Source organism: Triticum urartu, chromosome 3, assembly GCF_003073215.2.
Source record: "Triticum urartu cultivar G1812 chromosome 3, Tu2.1, whole genome shotgun sequence".
NCBI lineage: Eukaryota > Viridiplantae > Streptophyta > Magnoliopsida > Poales > Poaceae > Triticum > Triticum urartu.
Window position 1 is genome coordinate 13,449,066 of NC_053024.1, and position 20,324 is coordinate 13,469,389.

The following is a 20,324-nucleotide window of genomic DNA, read 5'->3' on the forward strand; positions in this document are numbered from 1 at the left end:
AGTAGACGAGGTTGTTCAGTCGGTCTAGTAAACTTCCGAATGATTGTTTTCTGCCAACTTGGCATTGACACATGCTCTAAGATTAGTGCAGAGCATCTGACGGCACCTAAACAGTTCAGGTTGAAAGTCAAAATTATTGATTCCGCTAATTAAAGAGCCTGTTGAAGTTTCTTTTTTTTCAACCAAAATTCTATAAATTAGGAAGGACATAAAAAATCCTTTGAAGCTGTTCTAATATTAGAGATATAATATACTCCCCCGTCCCAAATTGTAGGTTGTTTTACCTTTTCTAGACGCAAACATCTATGCATCTAGAAAAGTCAAAACGATCTACAATTTGCAACGGAGGGGTTAGAAGTGGTACGTGCAGCAGTAGACATCAGTATCACACAAGAGTAAAATGTATTTGTGGTCACTGTATTTGTCGTGTACGCTCACTTTCATCACTGTACTCAAGAATACGATCACTACATACATGTTGTGCTGATTATACGGTCACTATTACGCTGCATTTTACTCATCGCACAAAGACAAAAAATGAAACAAACTGAATCAATTAAGCCCTGGGCGAACGCCCAGGCAAGGAAGGCAGCAAACAAACCGGCCAGTAGTTGGATCGGAGAACGCTAGCTAGAAATTAGACAAAAAAACAATCAAACAGTAGAATTGATATGTAAAATCATGGCATCGGTGGTCGAATTGAAGCATCATAGACGGATGATTTCCTAACCAAATACTGGCGGGTTTCCACCAGGGTGTTGGTTCCTGGTCGTCTCCGATCCCTCCGGAATCTGAGGCTTGTCGGCCAGTGTTGATTCCTCGTCGTCTCCCTCCAGCATCTGAAGCTTGTCGGCCAGGGTCTTGGCACCCTTGAGCGAGAGGACGAGCCAGACGTAGGAGAGAAACTCACCACCTTCACCCAAGCTCTTAGCGTGCAGGTAGCCCCTGCACATGCTGGCGGAGTAGAAGAGCATGCCCAGCCACACCCGGTACATCACCCTCCAGCGCGTGGACGGCGGTTCAATTTTCAGCAGCTCCTTTGCAAGACTGCATGCATTGGGGATGTGGAAATGTTCCCCTTTCAGCAGCCCGTCGTCGATGATCTTGGTCAGGTCCTCTTTACTGAGCAGCTTGCCTCTGTTACCTACCATGGCGCGGTCCAACAAGAACTCGAATTCATCCTTGGCTTCACTGACCAGGTACTGCCTGCTGCCGGTGAGCAGCATGTCCGGGTGGAAATTAAGCAGCCGAGCCATGTAGCTGGATATTGCTTCTGTGCACTTGATGCGAAGCCAGTGTGAGTCTCCCTCGCCGTCGGCGGGAGGAGGACCTTCCATGCGGAAGCAGAGGTCAGTGGCGATGTGCCAAACGAGGACGCTCCTGTCGAACGACCCGCGCAGGGCTCCCCGTACCTTGGGGCCGCACACCTTCTGCAGCTCCTCACTTAGAGCCCAGTTGGCCGCTCCCGGGCTTCTCTGCTGCATTATCTCGGCACCTGCCCCAACATCCTCCGCCGGCAGCACAGCGGTGCCTGATTCGTCTTGCACCGTGAAGACCCTGTAATTGGCAAGGTCGCGGCCCTGTGCATCCACCAGATCTGCAAGGACCATCTCCAACACATTCTTGTACAATCTGTAGTCTTGACGGACGCCTTGGCACTCGAAGTACTCCTTGCAGCCCATGCGGGCAGCGCACTTGACCAGCCACCCAACCTTATGCCTCCGCCGGAGAACCGCGTCCACGAGGTTGTAGCGTGGTACCATCTCGCACAAGGACGGGACACTCTTTGCAGACATGGCCCGGTGCAGTAGCTGGCGGATGAACACCGCAAAAACATCCAGCGCGGCGGTGAGGCACAGGAGGACGTATGTGATCTTCACATCCGTGCGGTTGTACCCATCCTTGTCGCCCGTCGCAAACAGCGTGAGGGCGGCGATGTGCAGGATCGGCACCACCAGCACATGGTAAACCAGGTATGGGCCAGTGAAAACCAAATTACCTCTGGTATATATGAGCCCATACGCACCACGCAGCCAGCGCTTCATATCGTTTTCCGCCTTGGTGCTCAGAGGCCGAAGAACATCCTGCACATTTCGAGCTCTGCCTCGCTGTACAAGGTCATCGGCAGCAGCTGACAGCGACATATCCGAGAGCACCATATAGGCTTTCTCTTCATCCGACAAGTCCACAAAATACTCCTCGCCCGCCGCCAGCTCCGGCTGCTTCTTGTCGCCGGACTTGGTGGTGAAGCAGTTGTACCAATCGGAGAACAAAAGATCGTCCAAGTACACCGCCAATCTTGTACGCTTCTTTGTTCCTTGTATCGGCGCTGACACAGACGTCAATCTTTTAATACTGGCTTTCTTGAGGGCCCATGGCTTCTCACTGAAACTGACGACCCCAAGGACGAAGAGCAGGATCGCTGATGCCAATAGCTTCCAGTCGCTGTAGTTAGGCCACGACTTGTAGAAGGCGTACATGGCAACCGCGACCTGAGACACTAGGGTCACGGTGTGCTTTACCCACAGCTCGTTGTCTTCGATGGTGTTGGCAGTCAGCTCCTGCTGCCCGCCGAGATGGATGAGCAGGACAGGAGCCCATAGGACCTCCAGGATCTTCGCCTTGTTGTGCACAATGCCATCACAGCTACTGCTGCCGCTGGTCGCCCTGACGTGACGGTTGAAGAGGGTAGCCAGCGCATAGATGGCCAGAGCATCGCTGCTAATGTATGCAAGCCGTATGCATAGCCTGAAGTAGCGCCGGACGGTGTACTTGCGCATGGGGGCAGCCACCAGCAGAAACCATTGAATGCCGAGGCTGCCGAGGACGAGGATGCGCAGCTGCCACTCGTCCCACCATCCCACAGCAGAACTCCACACATCCAACATCTCTCTCTCTCTCTCTCTCTCTCTCTCTCTCTCTCTCTCTCTCTGTGTGTGTGTGTGTGTGTGTGTGTGTGTGTGTGTGTGTGTGTTTCGGCAAGCAAGGGCACAGGTCTAGTAGTCTGCAATGGTCGCGGCTTCCACCCACGATTAGTAGTACGATTAACTTAGTGCTTGTTCGGATGTTCGATACACATATACTCCTGTTTAGGAACCTTTTAGCTTTACTAAAGGCATCATGCACTTTAGTTGTGATGTACTAGTAGCATTTAAAGTTCAAGTTCTAGCTACCATTCTGATTGGGCGCCAATCAAAGGCACAAAGGAAAAGAAGGAAAAGAAAAAGAAAAAAAGAAACGAAAAAGAAAAAGTCGACAGGCTAGCTGTATTGCAGATTTGTTACTATCCCAAGCCTCTAGCCTTGGCGTGTCGATGATGATATTCTAAAGTCTCACGTGTTAGGGCAGCCAAAAATGCTACATCAACAGATGATTATGGAGAAAATAGTACGGACCTATCCCATAATACTAACCCTCCGCCCCCTGATTTTCAAGAATGGGCCCCGCTTCCCACTAATAACCAACTAAAAACAGCCACGTATTCCCAGCCCCGTAAAATCCCGTAACCAATCCGTTGATGTAGCATTGCTATAGGGCAGCCCCCACAATAATGCTACACCTACGTAATTGGTGTACGAAACTTACGTAAATCCATTCATCGCTAATTAACCCCCCCCCCTCCCCCCTGATTTTCAGGATGGGCCCGGGCGCGTAAGTAATTACCAATAAAAAACTGCCAGATCGGATAATACATAAGACACGTAAAAAAGGTTACGTAGGTGTAGCATTGCCCCAGCCCCCATGCATGCACACAGTTATAACCTCTAGGTGCTCTCAGTCAGAAGTTAGCTGTCGGCTGTCGCGTAGATAAAACATGGTGAGTAAAATTCACCTATGGTCTTTAAAGCTAGTAAAGTTGTCGTCTACTCCAAGGTCCTAAAATGCATTTTTAATATAACATATCTTATCCAAGTCTAAACAAGCGTTTACCTGACCTGTTATAAATAGAATCTAATAGATGGAACGTCTCCTCCAACTAAAAGCGTATTGCCCGAAAATTCTAAAATAAATTCAGGATAAATGTGAGCACTAGGACTTAAACCCTGATGGGTTAAGGATACCACTGTCCACCTAACCATTTCAATCATAGGTTGGTTCGCACGCATGCACTTTACTTGTGGTGTACTAGTAGCATTTAAATTTTAAGTTCTAGCTACAATTCTGATTGGGCGCCAATCAAAGGCACAAAGGAAAAGAAGAATAAAAGAAAAAAAATGAAAGAGACAAAGTCGACAGGCTAGCTAGCTGTATTGCAGCTTTGTTACTATCCCAAGCCTCTAACCTTTGCGTGTCCATGATGATCTTCCAAAGTGATATTCCAAATCCTCACGTATCAGGGCAGCCGCCATGCATGCAGTTATAGCCTCTAGTGGTGTCAGTCAGAAGTTAGCTCTTGGCTGTCGCGTAGATAAAACATCGCGAGTAAAATTCACATATATGGTCTTTAAAGCTATGTAAAGGTGTCGTCTAGGTCTCCAGGGTCCTAAAAATGCATTTTTAATTAAGTCTCTGGACTTATAACATGTCTTATCCAAGTCTAAACAAGCGTTTACCTGACCTTTTATACTTTACCTTACTAATAAAGCACGGATTGCTTCTATAGGTGAATTTTATTGTCTGACAGTTTTTTTGTGTATGAATTTTATCGTTTGACAGTTTTTTTGTGAATTTTATCGTCTGACAATTTTTATTCTTCGCCAGAAAAAGATGAGAGAGTTGCTCCTCGGGGTCGAACCGAGGACCTCCACATGCCTAGCCAGCAGGATGGAGCACGTATCTTGTTCTATTACATGGGTGAACCGCATGCCTAGCCACCACTCACAATTAGTAGTACTATTAACTTAGTACATGTCGGATTAACTTGTTCAGATGCTCGATACGGAGTACTACGCATTTAGGAACCCTATAGCTTTACTAAAGGCATGCACTCTAGTTGTGATGTACCAGTAGCATTTAAATTTCAAGATCTAGCTACAATTCTGATTGGGCGCCAATCAAAGGCACAAAGAAAAAGAGGGAAAAAAAAGGAAAGAGACAAAGTCGAGTTAGCTGTATTGCAGCTTTGTTACTATCCCAAGCCTCTAACCTTTGCGTGTCAGTGACGATATTCCAAATTCTCACGTGTTATTGCAGCCGCCATGCATGCAGTTATACCCTCTAGTGGTGTCAGTCAGAAGTTAGCTCTTGGCTGTCGCCCAGATAAAACATGGCGAGTAAAATTCACCTATATGGTCTTTAAAGCTATGTAAAGGTGTCATCATTTTTAATTACCTCTCTGAAATTACAACGTGTCTTATTGAAGTCTAAACAAGTGTTTAGCTGACCTTTTACTCATCTTTATCTTTACCTATACTAGATCATTGATGGCGCGCGTTGCCGCGCCCGTCTATATAGAATTTTCTTAATCTTAAATATTGAAAGACATTAGTCATGAACTTTAATTAGATTTGCATCTAGTGATCTATTTGTTAGAAATAGAAAATGTATTGGGGTAGTATGGCAGGACATGGTTTTTCTTCGGTCTAACAGGTTTCAATCGGTGCGAGAACACGTGATGGGGTAGATGGTTAAACTAAGCAAAGGAAAGTGTGACCGATCATATTTGGGACTGTAGATTAGTAGTACACAGTGTATACTAATGTTTCTAAAAAAGAATAAGATAAAACTGAAATTTGTTTTCCTTGGCAAAAAGGGAGAACACATACTACAATACAACGTTTTGATATTTTGCAATGGAAACATGTAAAAAAATTTAGTGTGGGGGGAGAAAATACATGATGCACAAAATGTGTTTATCTGATATGTAGCTAACTAATCGATCCTTAAAGCTGCACACCATTATTATTTCTCAGTGTATTGGCCAGTCATAACATGCACATTTTCGGTACTTTGCTTTCATGAATCGAAGAATTAAGAGAATGCACACATAGACATCCAAGAAGAAATCTGACTTGTGCAATTCAGCGAACAAAGGACCAACCAAATCTGAAGCTAATAAAGGAGGCAACGATAGTACAATAAGAAGGAAAGACACATACGATTGAAGATTTGTACAGGAGTGAGAGGGCGTCCCATTACACTGAGGATTAGCCAGAGGTTGCTTCTCACCACGCAAGCACTGGCCACCATGGCACCTGCCCAGCACCGTGTCCGCTCGAGTTGCTGAACAGCCAAAGCGCTCCATGCTCCCACTCGTCCCAGAAACGAGTAAAAACAGTCCTACCTTCAGATTCTTAATCATTCAGATATGTATAACGAAATGTGCGATGCAAATTTGACAAAAGGGTAAAATAAAAACATAGATTAGGGTGCCCAAAACCAATTTCATCTCCAACTCAAAATGACCGATCAGCATGCCAAAATAAAGGTAGACATTCTATGCAAAATCCTTCCGTAAGCGCCCACTGACTGCTGTTAACATAATCTTGGATATTCTAATTAGATAGGTTTCTGTGCACGTACGTGTTGTGCAGGCGTTGCCCGTCTAGTCCGGCTAGAGTTGATCTTTAGCCGTGTCCTAGTTGTGTACGTAGACATACATGCATGTGTCTAGTTCGTGTTATGATGTTAGGAAAGGAACAGGAGTACTAGTTGCGTTAACTAGGAGAGTCCTGCAGGTGTGCTGATTGGTGTCCTACTAGGAGGTCATATACGAGTAGGTTTAGGCTGAGTTGGGTCGGCAGGTCCTGCATATATATATGTAGCACCTGCGTGAGTTTGTAACCGTGGCAAGAAAAGGAGAAAATATAAAGAGGAATTTTTAGGGTACAAGACGTACCCTTGGCTATCAGTTTTTTTGTCGCGTGTGTTCGTGATTTGATGTGATCGATCCTGTGGGCAGAATTTTAACAATTGGTATCAGAGCTAGGTCGATTTGAAGCCGCGCTTGCCTCGGGGTGGCGACCCGACTAGCGCCTCGGGGCGGGCGATGAAGTCGTTGGTGGTGTTGCAGCGACGAGTAGGGATCAAGCGATCGTTGTTCGGCGGAGTGACATGGAGGGAGACGACAGGCTGTCGTCTGCAAGGTGGCGGATGGAGATCATTGACGGGAGCGGTGGTGCGGTGATGCGGTGCCGGAAAGTCGTCAAGATCGTCATCCGGGAGTTATAGTCAAGGAGGCGTGCAGGTTAGAACGGTCGGTCGGTCAGTTGGTCATCGTCGTGTCAGACGTCGTCATGTCCAAGTGCTCGTCTCTGTGAGGAGAAGTTGAAGATGAAGCCAAGGTCGTCTATGTGTCTCGACGAGAGGATCAAGTTCAACTATGTGGGGGCGGTAAACCAGTGAAGGTGAGTCTCTTCAATGAGGCCATGTCTCTACATGAGGCTGGAGTGGGTAGTGTAGTCCACAGGGTGGTGTGATCCACAAGGAGTCGGCATGTATCTTGCTAGGGTGGATGGCCAAGTTCACGGGGTGGTGTTTTCCACAGGTTACTAGCGAGGCTGGGTAGTCCAAGATATATTTGAGGTGGTCCGTAAATTCGCCAAGTCAAAATTGAGGGGGAGAATGTTGACAACAATCTAGTCGGCAATTTGACTTGTCGTGGTGCGAGGAGATGAGTCGACATGGTGAATCATCAACGTCAAGATCGAAGAAGCATGGAAGACAAGGTCAAGATTAGAGAGAGATTGTTAACATAATCTTGGGTATTCTAATTAGATAGGTTTCTGTGCATGTACATGTTGTGCAGGCGTTGCTCGTCTAGTCCGGCTAGAGTTGATCTTTAGCCGTGTCCTAGTTGTGTACGTAGACATGCATGCATGTGTCTAGTTCGTGTTATGATGTTAGGAAAGGAACAGGAGTACTAGTTGCGTTAACTAGGAGAGTCCTGCAGGTGTGCTGATTGGTGTCCTACTAGGAGGTCATATACGAGTAGGTTTAGGCTGAGTTGGGTCGGCAGGTCCTGCATATATATATGTAGCACCTGCGTGAGTTTGTAACCATGGCAAGAAAAGGAGAAAATATAAAGAGGAATTTTTAGGGTACGAGACGTACCTTTGGCTATCAGTTTTTCTGTCGCGTGTGTTTGTGTTTTGATGTGATCGATCCCGTGAGCAGAATTCTAACAACTGCAACATGGCCAAAATGAGTACTTGTTATAAGAGAAAATATGGGCCTGTCATGTTAGTGTAAGACCTACAGTTTGTACAGGCTAATAACCTGCTGTGGAAAGCAAATGTGTCAGCCAAAGAAGCATATGCAGGAGCATAGTATTATGAAGGAAAGGCACTTACAGCTGAAGATTTGTAGTGTCCCTTGAGCTAAAGGAATGGTTCAGTGGCACACATGCACGGGGGGAGGGGGGGGTGCCGTGACGTGATGATCAGTGTTCGCACACAAACACGTTACCGTGCACCTCCAACGTCGATGGTGATGCACCGCAGCTCATGTCGAAGGAGACCCGTTCGGAAGCGCGGTACGCAAGCAATCCGGCGGGCGTTTTTCATGACCCGAAACCCCACGCGTCCGGGAGGGACCCCGTCTGGACGCACGGCGGCTATGGGCTGCCCTAGGTTGGTTCGCCCGCCCCTAGAGCCTCGAGGATCGCTGCCCTTCAACGAAGAACGAACGAAGAACGAGAGAGAAAGAACAAGGGAGAGATGTAAAACTAGGATAAAAAGTAGATTGATTGTTTGATTGTGTGTTGTTGTTCAATCGGCCGTCACCTCTTACATATATATGATGCGGCTGGACTTTCCGTACAAGAAAATGACTCAAATTCTGTCCAAAACATTAAAAGATAACCTAACTCGGACTACAAGGGCCGGAATTTCTGGTCAGCCCGGAACTTCCGGGCTAAAATTACATCAAGTAGCCCTCTTGCACAGCTCCTGCAGGTCGCATATGGCTTCGGATCGTGATGGTCCCAAAAACAAAGTTGTAGATCTTGCAATGGAGCAAAACTCTTCAGTTGATCACCTTTTCATCCGAGGTCATATTGAGGTCGGATTCAGGCCCGCAAATCTGCAAATAATGTTGAAATTCCAGTTTTCGGGGCGCACCACGTGCAAAGTTTCTGTTTAGCCCGGAACGTCCGGGGCAGACTTATGCATCACACCGTTTTGGCTCTAACTTTTGCATACGAACTCCAATTTAGACTTTTTTATATCAAAATCGATCGTTTCGACGAGACGAAGACAAGCCATGTAGAAACTTTTCTCATACTAGTAAGCATGCACGTGCAAATGCACGTCTCGGCTAATATACAAATATATGTGAGAATTAACATGCAGTTTCTTTTAAAAAAATTAGGCAAACAAGCTTGCTTACGTGCTAGGTTTCCATGGCATTTGCTGAGAGTGTATTTGGAAAAAAGAAAAATAAGGCTTACAAGTAAAGGTACTTCAAAAGTGTGTTCAGCATGTAAAGCAAAAACAACTCGGTACATTTAACCACACCCAAAAGTGTGTTCAGACTTCACAAATTTGAACAAAATGTCTTAAACTTATCCAAAATTATCAGTAGTATATTAGACAAACAAAATTGGCATCATTTAGGCATTGTTAGACCACCATGGGTATACCATATGTTGAAAATCCAATAAAATGGACAGAACTTAGTTTGGCCTCACATTATAGAATTGCACACATCACATAAATTTGGTGTCACAATATATAAGTCTCACACATCATTATCACACATTGCAAAGCAAAAGGTTCAGAATCCATAAGTCTCACACATGAGCTCAATCCAATGCCATATTTCAAGCGCAACATTGAGCAGAACTGTACAAGATATACACAAGATCATAGGAAGGAAAAGACTCTCTTGTAACCAATCCTTGCGGAAGTCTTTGAATCCCGAGAGGTTGAACTACAGGTAGGAGCTGGCTGCTGATCTTGCTGACTGAAGGCCAAGCGAAGCACAACAGGTATAGTATTTTCTTCTCGCATCGTGTTACCTCCATTTGTTGGGGAGCGTAGTAATTTCAAAAAATTTCCTACGCACACGCAAGATCATGGTGATGCATAGCAACGAGGGGAGAGTGTGATCTACGTACCCTTGTAGATCGACAACGGAAGCGTTTGGTTGATGTAGTCGTACGTCTTCACGGCCCGACCGATCAAGCACCGAAACTACGGCACCTCCGAGTTTTAGCACACGTTCAGCTCGATGACGATCCCCGGACTCCGATCCAGCAAAGTGTCGGGGAAGAGTTCCGTCAGCACGACGGCGTGGTGACGATCTTGATGTACTACTGCCGCAGGGCTTCGCCTAAGCACCGCTACAATATTATCGAGGACTATGGTGGCTGGGGGCGCCGCACATGGCTAAGAATAAATCACGTGGATTAACTTGTGTGTTTCTGGGGTGCCCCTGCCTCCGTATATAAAGGACTAAAGGGGGGGGGTGCGGCCGGCCTAGGAGAGGCGCGCCAGGAGAGTCCTACTCCCTATCCCCCCCAATCCTAGTTGGAATAGGATTCGCGGAGGGGGGAAAAGAGAGAGGGAGGCCGGCCCCCTCTCCTTGTCCTATTCGGACCAAGGGAGGGGAGGGGCGCATGGCCCATCTTGGGCTGCCCCTTCTCTTTTCCACTAAGGCCCACTAAGGCCCATATAGCTCCTGGGGGGTTCCGGTAACCTCCCGGTACTCCGGTAAAATCCCGATTTCACCCGGAACACTTCCGATATCCAAACATAGGCTTCCAATATATCAATCTTTATGTCTCGACCATTTCGAGACTCCTTGTCATGTCCGTGATCACATCCGGGACTCCGAACAAACTTCGGTACATCAAAATGCATAAACTCATAATAAAACTGTCATCGTAACCTTAAGCGTGTGGACCCTACGGGTTCGAGAACAATGTAGACATGACCGAGACACGTCTCCAGTCAATAACCAATAGCGGAACCTGGATGCTCATATTGGCTTCTACATATTCTACGAAGATCTTTATCGGTCAGACCGCATAACAACATACGTTGTTCCCTTTGTCATCGGTATGTTACTTGCCCGAGATTCGATCGTCGGTATTCCAATACCTAGTTCAATCTCGTTACCGGCAAGTCTCTTTACTCGTTCTGTAATACATCATCCCGCAACTAACTCATTAGTTGCAATGCTTGCAAGGCTTAAGTGATGTGCATTACCGAGAGGGCCCAGAGTACCTCTCCGACAATCAGAGTGACAAATCCTAATCTCGAAATACGCCAACCCAACATTTACCTTTGGAGACACCTGTAGAGCTCCTTTATAATCACCCAGTTACGTTGTGACGTTTGGTAGCACACAAAGTGTTCCTCCGGCAAACGGGAGTTGCATAATCTCATAGTCATAGGAACATGTATAAGTCATGAAGAAAGCAATAGCAACATACTAAACGATCGGGTGCTAAGCTAATGGAATGGGTCATGTCAATCAGATCATTCACTTAATGATGTGATCCCGTTAATCAAATAACAACTCATTGTTCATGGTTAGGAAACATAACCATCTTTGATTAACGAGCTAGTCAAGTAGAGGCATACTAGTGACACTTTGTTTGTCTATGTATTCACACATGTATTATGTTTCCGGTTAATACAATTCTAGCATGAATAATTAAACATTTATCATGAAATAAGGAAATAATAATAACTTTATTATTGCCTCTAGGGCATATTTCCTTCAGTCTCCCACTTGCACTAGAGTCAATAATCTAGATTAACAGTAATGATTCTAACACCCATGGAGCCTTGGTGCTGATCATGTTTTGCTCGTGGAAAAGGCTGAATCAACGGGTTTGCAACATTCAGATTCGTATGTATCTTGCAAATCTCTATGTCTCCCACCTGTACTAGATCCCGGATGGAATTGAAGCGTCTCTTGATGTGCTTGGTTCTCTTGTGAAATCTGGATTCTTTTGCCAAGGCAATTGCACCAGTATTGTCACAAAAGATTTTCATTGGACCCAATGCACTAGGTATGACACCTAGATCGGATATGAACTCCTTCATCCAGACTCTTTCATTTGCTGCTTCTGAAGCAGCTATGTACTCCGCTTCACATGTAGATCCCGCTACAACGCTTTGTTTAGAACTGCACCAACTGACAGCTCCACCGTTTAATGTAAACACGTATCCAGTTTGCGATTTACAATCGTCTGGATCAGTGTCAAAGCTTGCATCAACGTAACCTTTTACGATGAGCTCTTTGTCACCTCCATATATGAGAAACATATCCTTAGTCCTTTTCAGGTATTTCAGGATGTTCTTGACCGCTGTCCAGTGATCCACTCCTGGATTACTTTGGTACCTCCCTGCTAGACTTATAGCAAGGCACACATCAGGTCTGGTACACAGCATTGCATACATGATAGAGCCTATGGCTGAAGCATAGGGAACATCTTTCATATTCTCTCTATCTTTTGGAGTGGTCGGGCATTGAGTCTTACTCAACTTCACACCTTGTAACACAGGCAAGAACCCTTTCTTTGCTTGATCCATTTTGAACTTCTTCAAAACTTTGTCAAGGTATGTGCTTTGTGAAAGTCCAATTAAGCGTCTTGATCTATCTCTATAGATCTTAATGCCTAATATGTAAGCAGCTTCACCGAGGTCTTTCATTGAAAAACTCTTATTCAAGTATCCTTTTATGCTATCCAGAAATTCTATATCATTTCCAATTAGTAATATGTCATCTACATATAATATCAGAAATGCTATAGAGCTCCCACTCACTTTCTTGTAAATACAGGCTTCTCCAAAAGTCTGTATAAAACCAAATGCTTTGATCACACTATCAAAGCGTTTATTCCAACTCCGAGAGGCTTGCACCAGTCCATAAATGGATCGCTGGAGCTTGCACACTTTGTTAGATCCCTTTGGATCGACAAATCCTTCTGGTTGCATCATATACAACTCTTCTTCCAGAAATCCATTCAGGAATGCAGTTTTGACATCCATCTGCCAAATTTCATAATCATAAAATGCGGCAATTGCTAACATGATTTGGACAGACTTAAGCATCGCTACGGGTGAGAAGGTCTCATCGTAGTCAATCCCTTGAACTTGCCGAAAACCATTTGCGACAAGTCGAGCTTTGTAGACAGTAATATTACCGTCAGCGTCAGTCTTCTTCTTGAAGATCCATTTATTCTCTATTGCTTGCCGATCATCGGGCAAGTCAACCAAAGTCCATACTTTGTTCTCATACATGGATCCCATCTCAGATTTCATGGCTTCAAGCCACTTTGCGGAATCTGGGCTCACCCTCGCTTCTTCATAGTTCGTAGGTTCATCATGATCTAGTAGCATGACTTCCAGAACAGGATTACTGTACCACTCTGGCGCGGATCTCACTCTGGTTGATCTACGAGGTTCAGTAGTATCTTGTTCTGAAGTTTCATGATCATTATCATTAGCTTCCTCACTAACTGGTGTAGGTGTCACTGAAACAGTTTTCTGTGATGCACTACTTTCCAATAAGGGAGCATGTACAATTACCTCGTCAAGTTCTACTTTCCTCCCACTCACTTCTTTCAAGAGAAACTCCTTCTCCAGAAAGTTTCCGAATTTAGCAACAAAAGTCTTGCCTTCGGATCTGTGATAGAAGGTGTATCCAATAGTCTCCTTTGGATATCCTATGAAGACACATTTCTCCGATTTGGGTTCGAGCTTATCAGGTTGAAGCTTTTTCACATAAGCATCGCAGCCCCAAACTTTCAGAAACGACAACTTTGGTTTCTTGCCAAACCACAGTTCATAAGGTGTCGTCTTGATGGATTTAGATGGTGCCCTATTTAACGTGAATGTAGCTGTCTCTAATGCATAACCCCAAAACGATAGTGGTAGATCGGTAAGAGACATCATAGATCGCACCATATCTAGTAAAGTATGATTACGACGTTCGGACACACCATTACGCTGTGGTGTTCCGGGTGGCGTGAGTTGCGAAACTATTCCATAATTTTTCAAATGTACACCAAACTCGTAACTCAAATATTCTCCTCCACGATCAGATCGTAGAAACTTTATTTTCTTGTTACGATGATTTTCAACTTCACTCTGAAATTCTTTGAACTTTTCAAACGTTTCAGACTTATGTTTCATTAAGTAGATATACCCATATCTGCTTAAGTCATCTGTGAAGGTGAGAAAATAACGATATCCGCCACGAGCCTCAATATTCATCGGGCCACATACATCTGTATGTATGATTTCTAACAAATCTGTTGCTCTCTTCATAGTACCGGAGAACGGTGTTTTAGTCATCTTGCCCATGAGGCACGGTTCGCAAGTACCAAGTGATTCATAATCAAGTGGTTCCAAAAGTCCATCAGTATGGAGTTTCTTCATGCGCTTTACACCGATATGACCTAAACGACAGTGCCACAAATAAGTTGCACTATCATTATTAACTCTGCATCTTTTGGCTTCAACACTATGAATATGTGTGTTACTACTATCGAGATTTAATAAAAATAGACCACTCTTTAAGGGTGCATGACCATAAAAGATATTACTCATATAAATAGAACAACCATTATTCTCAAATTTAAATGAATAACCGTCTCGCATTAAACAAGATCCAGATATAATGTTCATGCTTAACGCTGGCACCAAATAACAATTATTTAGGTCTAATATTAATCCCGAAGGTAGATGTAGAGGTAGCGTGCCGACTGTGATCACATCGACTTTGGAACCGTTTCCCACGCGCATTGTCACCTCGTCCTTAGCCAATCTTCGCTTAATTCGTAGTCCCTGTTTCGAGTTGCAAATATTAGCAACAAAACCAGTATCAAATACCCAGGTGCTACTGCGAGCATTAGTAAGGTACACATCAATAACATGTATATCACATATACCTTTGTTCACCTTGCCATCCTTCTTATCCGCCAAATACTTGGGGCAGTTCCGCTTCCAGTGACCAGTCTGCTTGCAGTAGAAGCACTCAGTTTTAGGCTTAGGTCCAGGTTTGGGTTTCTTCTCTTGGGTAGCAACTTGCTTGCCGTTCTTTTTGAAGTTCCCCTTCTTCTTCCCTTTGCCCTTTTTCTTGAAACTAGTGGTCTTGTTGACCATCAACACTTGATGCTCCTTCTTGATTTCTACCTCCGCAGCTTTTAGCATTGCGAAGAGCTCGGGAATAGTCTTGTTCATCCCTTGCATATTATAGTTCATCACGAAGCTCTTGTAGCTTGGTGGCAGTGATTGGAGAATTCTGTCAATGACGCAATCATCTGGAAGATTAACTCCCAATTGAATCAAGTGATTATTATACCCAGACATTTTGAGTATATGCTCACTGACAGAACTGTTCTCCTCCATCTTGCAGCTATAGAACTTATTGGAGACTTCATATCTCTCAATCTGGGCATTTGCTTGAAATATTTAACTTCAACTCCTGAAACATCTCATATGCTCCATGACGTTCAAAACATCGTTGAAGTCCCGGTTCTAAGCCGTAAAGCATGGCACATTGAACTATCGAGTAGTCATCAGCTTTGCTCTGCCAGACGTTCATAACATCTGGTGTTGCTCCAGCAGCAGGCCTGGCACCCAGCGGTGCTTCCAGGACGTAATTCTTCTGTGCAGCAATGAGGATAATCCTCAAGTTACGGACCCAGTCCGTGTAATTGCTACCATCATCTTTCAACTTTGCTTTCTCAAGGAACGCATTAAAATTCAACGGAACAACAACAGGGCCATCTATCTACAATCAAACATAGAACAAGCAAGATACTATCAGGTACTAAGTTCATGATAAATTTAAGTTCAATTAATCATATTACTTAAGAACTCCCACTTAGAAAGACATCCCTCTAATCTTCTAAGTGATCACGTGATCCAAATCAACTAAACCATAACCGATCATCACGTGAAATGGAGTAGCTTTCAATGGTGAACATCAATATGTTGATCATATCTACTATATGATTCACGCTCGACCTTTCGGTCTCAGTGTTCCGAGGCCATATCTGCATATGCTAGGCTCGTCAAGTTTAACCTGAGTATTCTGCGTGTGCAAAAACTGGCTTGCACCCGTTGTAGATGGACGTAGAGCTTATCACACCCGATCATCACGTGGTGTCTGGGCACGACGAACTTTGGCAACGGTGCATACTCAGGGAGAACACTTTTATCTTGAAATTTAGTGAGAGATCATCTTATAATGCTACCGTCAATCAAAGCAAGATAAGATGCATAAAAGATAAACATCACATGCAATCAATATAAGTGATATGATATGGCCATCATCATCTTGTGCTTGTGATCTCCATCTCCGAAGCACCGTCATGATCACCATCGTCACCGGCGTGACACCTTGATCACCATCGTAGCATTGTTGTTCGTCTCGCCAATCTTATGCTTCCACGACTATCGCTACCGCTTAGTGATAAAGTAAAGCATTACAGCGCAATTGCATTGCATACAATAAAGCGACAACCATATGGCTCCTGCCAGTTGCCGATAACTCGGTTACAAAACATGATCATCTCATACAATAAAATTTAGCATCATGTCTTGACCATATCACATCACAACATGCCCTGCAAAAACAAGTTAGACGTCCTCTACTTTGTTGTTGCAAGTTTTACGTGGCTGCTACGGGCTGAGCAAGAACCGTTCTTACCTACGCATCAAAACCACAACGATAGTTTGTCAAGTTGGTGTTGTTTTAACCTTCGCAAGGACCGGGCGTAGCCACACTGGTTCAACTAAAGTTGGAGAAACTGACACCCGCCAGCCACCTGTGTGCAAAGCATGTCGGTAGAACCAGTCTCGCGTAAGCGTACGCGTAATGTCGGTCCGGGCCGCTTCATCCAACAATACCGCCGAACCAAAGTATGACATGCTGGTAAGCAGTATGACTTATATCGCCCACAACTCACTTGTGTTCTACTCGTGCACAACATCAACGCATAAAACCTGGCTCGGATGCCACTGTTGGGGAACGTAGTAATTTCAAAAAAATTCCTACGCACACGCAAGATCATGGTGATGCATAGCAACGAGAGGGGAGAGTGTGATCTACGTACCCTTGTAGATCGACAACGGAAGCGTTAACTTGGTGGATGTAGTCGTACGTCTTCACGGCCCGACCGATCAAGCACCGAAACTACGGCACCTCCGAGTTCTAGCACACGTTCAGCTCGATGAAGATCCCCGGACTCCGATCCAGCAAAGTGACGGGGAAGAGTTCCGTCAGCACGACGGCGTGGTGACGATCTTGATGTACTACTGTCGCAGGGCTTCGCCTAAGCACCGCTACAATATTATCGAGGACTATGGTGGAAGGGGGCACCGCACACGGCTAAGAATATGATCACGTGGATCAACTTGTGTCTCTAGGGGGTGCCCCTGCCTCCGTATATAAAGGCTCAAGGGAGGGGGGCCGGCCGGCCAGGAGAGGCGCGCCAGGAGGAGTCCTACTCCCTCCGGGAGTAGGACTCCCCCCCTTTCCTAGTTGGAATAGGATTCGCGGAGGGGGGGAAAAGAAGAGAGAGAGGAGGAAGGGGGGCCAGCCCCCTCTCCTTGTCCTATTCGGACCAAGGGGGGAGGGGCGCGCGGCCCATCTCTGGCCACCTCTCCTCTCTTCCACTAAGGCCCATATACCTCCCGGGGGGTTCCGGTAACCTCCCGGTAATCCGGTAAAATCCCGATTTCACCCGGAACACTTCCGATATCCAAACATAGGCTTCCAATATATCAATCTTTATGTCTCGACCATTTCGAGACTCCTCGTCATGTCCGTGATCACATCCGGGACTCCGAACAACCTTCGGTACATCAAAACGCATAAACTCATAATATAATTGTCATCGAAACCTTAAGCGTGCGGACCCTACGGGTTCGAGAACAATGTAGACATGACCGAGACACGTCTCCGGTCAATAACCAATAGCGGGACCTGGATGCCCATATTGGTTCCTACATATTCTACGAAGATCTTTTATCGGTCAGACCGCATAACAACATACGTTGTTCCCTTTGTCATCGGTATGTTACTTGCCCGAGATTCGATCGTCGGTATCCTATACCTAGTTCAATCTCGTTACCGGCAAGTCTCTTTACTCGTTCCGTAATACATCATCCCGCAACTAACTCATTAGTTGCAATGCTTGCAAGGCTTAAGTGATGTGCATTACCGAGAGGGCCCAGAGATACCTCTCCGACAATCGGAGTGACAAATCCTAATCTCGAAATACGCCAACCCAACATGTACCTTTGGAGACACCTGTAGAGCACGTTTATAATCACCCAGTTACGTTGTGACGTTTGGTAGCACACAAAGTGTTCCTCCGGCAAACGGGAGTTGCATAATCTCATAGTCATAGGAACATGTATAAGTTATGAAGAAAGCAATAGCAACATACTAAACGATCGGGTGCTAAGCTAATGGAATGGGTCATGTCAATCAGATCATTCACCTAATGATGTGATCCCGTTAATCAAATAACAACTCTTTGTCCATGGTTAGGAAACATAACCATCTTTGTTTAACGAGCTAGTCAAGTAGAGGCATACTAGTGACACTCTGTTTGTCTATGTATTCACACATGTATTATGTTTCCGGTTAATACAATTCTAGCATGAATAATAAACATTTATCATGATATAAGGAAATAAATAATAACTTTATTATTGCCTCTAGGGCATATTTCCTTCAGGTTTTGCCAGGGCAGCCAGAGTGCGCTTCACTTTCACCGGATCTACCTTCTCCTCCGGAGGTGGATGTCTCTTTGCTCTCAACCCTTAAAACCAGTCATCCACTTCGGTTCGCGCGATCTCGGCGTTCTCCTCCGGGGTCCTCTCATATGGTAACTTCTCTGGAGTCTTCAGAGAAGGACCGAATCTGTATGTCCTCCTGCCTCTGGTTGTACTGCTAGACGCCGACCGAGCAGACGGAGCGGTTGTCTTCTTTACTTGCTTACGAGGCGGAGGAGAAGGACTACGACGCGCCGGAGCAGCTGGAGCGGCGGCAGGTCTCTTCCGCCCTTGCTGACGAGGCGGAGAAGGAGGTGGCTGGCTGCTCGGGCGCGTCGGCGCAGGCGGAGAAGGAGGCGGAGTGCCGCCACGCGCCGGAGAAGGAGCCGGCCGAGGGCCCTGATCTTCACTCGCCGGAGGAGGAGGCGGTGGAGGAGGCGGAGTGCCCTGACTCGTCGTCGGAGGAGGAGGAGGCCGAGGCGTCCAGTTCGGAAGGTTGATGAGCTCCTTCCGCCATAGGCATGGAGTCTTCAGAGAAGACCCCAGCCGAGTCTCCCCTTCACCGGTAGGGTGGTCAAGCTGGAGGTCCTCAAATCCCTCCGTTAATTCATCCACCATCACCCTAGCATATCCTTCTGGAATCGGCCGGCAGTAAAAAGTTGCGCCAGGTTCAGTAGGATAAACAGAACCAACGGCCGCCTTGACCTTCAAATTCATCCATTGCGTCATAAGGTGGCAATTTTGAGACTCTGTGATAGCATCCACGGGATAGCTGGCAAGAGCCGTCAAGACATGCTTCGGCTGAAGCAGCTCGATGGAAGCCACGCTGCTTCTCTGCTGAGATGGCGGGGTAGCTTCGGGGGAAGCTTCGACAGTTCGTTTGCTGCGATTTGCTTCTCGTTGCTCTATCGCTTGTACCCTTGCTTGCAGCGCCTGCATTTGGGTCTGCTGCACTTTTTTCCTCCTCTCATGGGATTTGTAACCGCCTGCATCCGGAAACCCAACCTTCCACGGAATGGAGCCTAGCGTGCCTCGTGTCCGTCCAGGGTGCTCAGGATTCCCGAGGGCCATTGTGAGCTCGTCGTTCTCTCTGTCTGGAAAGAACTTCCCTTGCTACGCTGCTTCGATATACTGCTTAAGCTTCCTGACTGGTATGTCCATTTGATCGTTCGTCCTAATGCACTTCCCTATTACAGGGTCCAAGGTTCCGCCAGCCCTGAAGAACCAAGTCCGGCAACGGTCTGGCCAGCTAATTGTCTCTGTTTCGATCCCTTTATCAACCAGATCATTCTCAGTCTTGGCCCACTTAGGCCGGGCTACGAGGTAGCCACCTGACCCCGTGCGATGGTGAAGCATCTTCTTCGCAGCATTTTGCTTGTTTGTCGCCGACATCTTCTTACTCTTTTCCGATGTCTTGTGGGCCACAAATGCGGGCCAGTGATCTCTGATCTTCTCATATCTGCCCTTGAATTCTGGTGTCTCATTATTTTTGACAAATTTATTTAGCTCTTTCTTCCACCTCCTGAATAGTTCTGCCATCTTCTTAAGAGCAAAAGACTTGATTAATTGCTCTTTAACTGGGTTCTCTGGATTATCCTCTGGCGGTAGGGTGAAATTTGACTTCAGCTCAGTCCAAAGATCATTTTTCTGCATATCATTGACATAAGACACCTCAGGGTCTTCTGTAGCCGGCTT

General features: G+C 45.9%; 1 protein-coding gene across 1 annotated transcript; it reads right to left on the bottom strand.

Annotated features, from left to right (window-relative positions):
- Window positions 1–422: 422 nt before the first annotated feature.
- LOC125547661 lies at window positions 423–3,008 on the bottom strand. Its single transcript, XM_048711471.1, has one exon. The coding sequence runs from the start codon at window positions 2,886–2,888 to the stop codon at window positions 726–728; it is 2,163 nt and encodes a 720-aa protein (XP_048567428.1). The 5' UTR covers window positions 2,889–3,008; the 3' UTR covers window positions 423–725.
- Between the last annotated feature and the right edge of the window lie 17,316 nt (window positions 3,009–20,324).

Coding starts and splice junctions, on each gene's coding strand:
- LOC125547661 (XM_048711471.1), bottom strand. CDS start 2,888: ATGTTGGATGTGTGGAGTTCTGCTGTGGGATGGTGGGACGAGTGGCAG.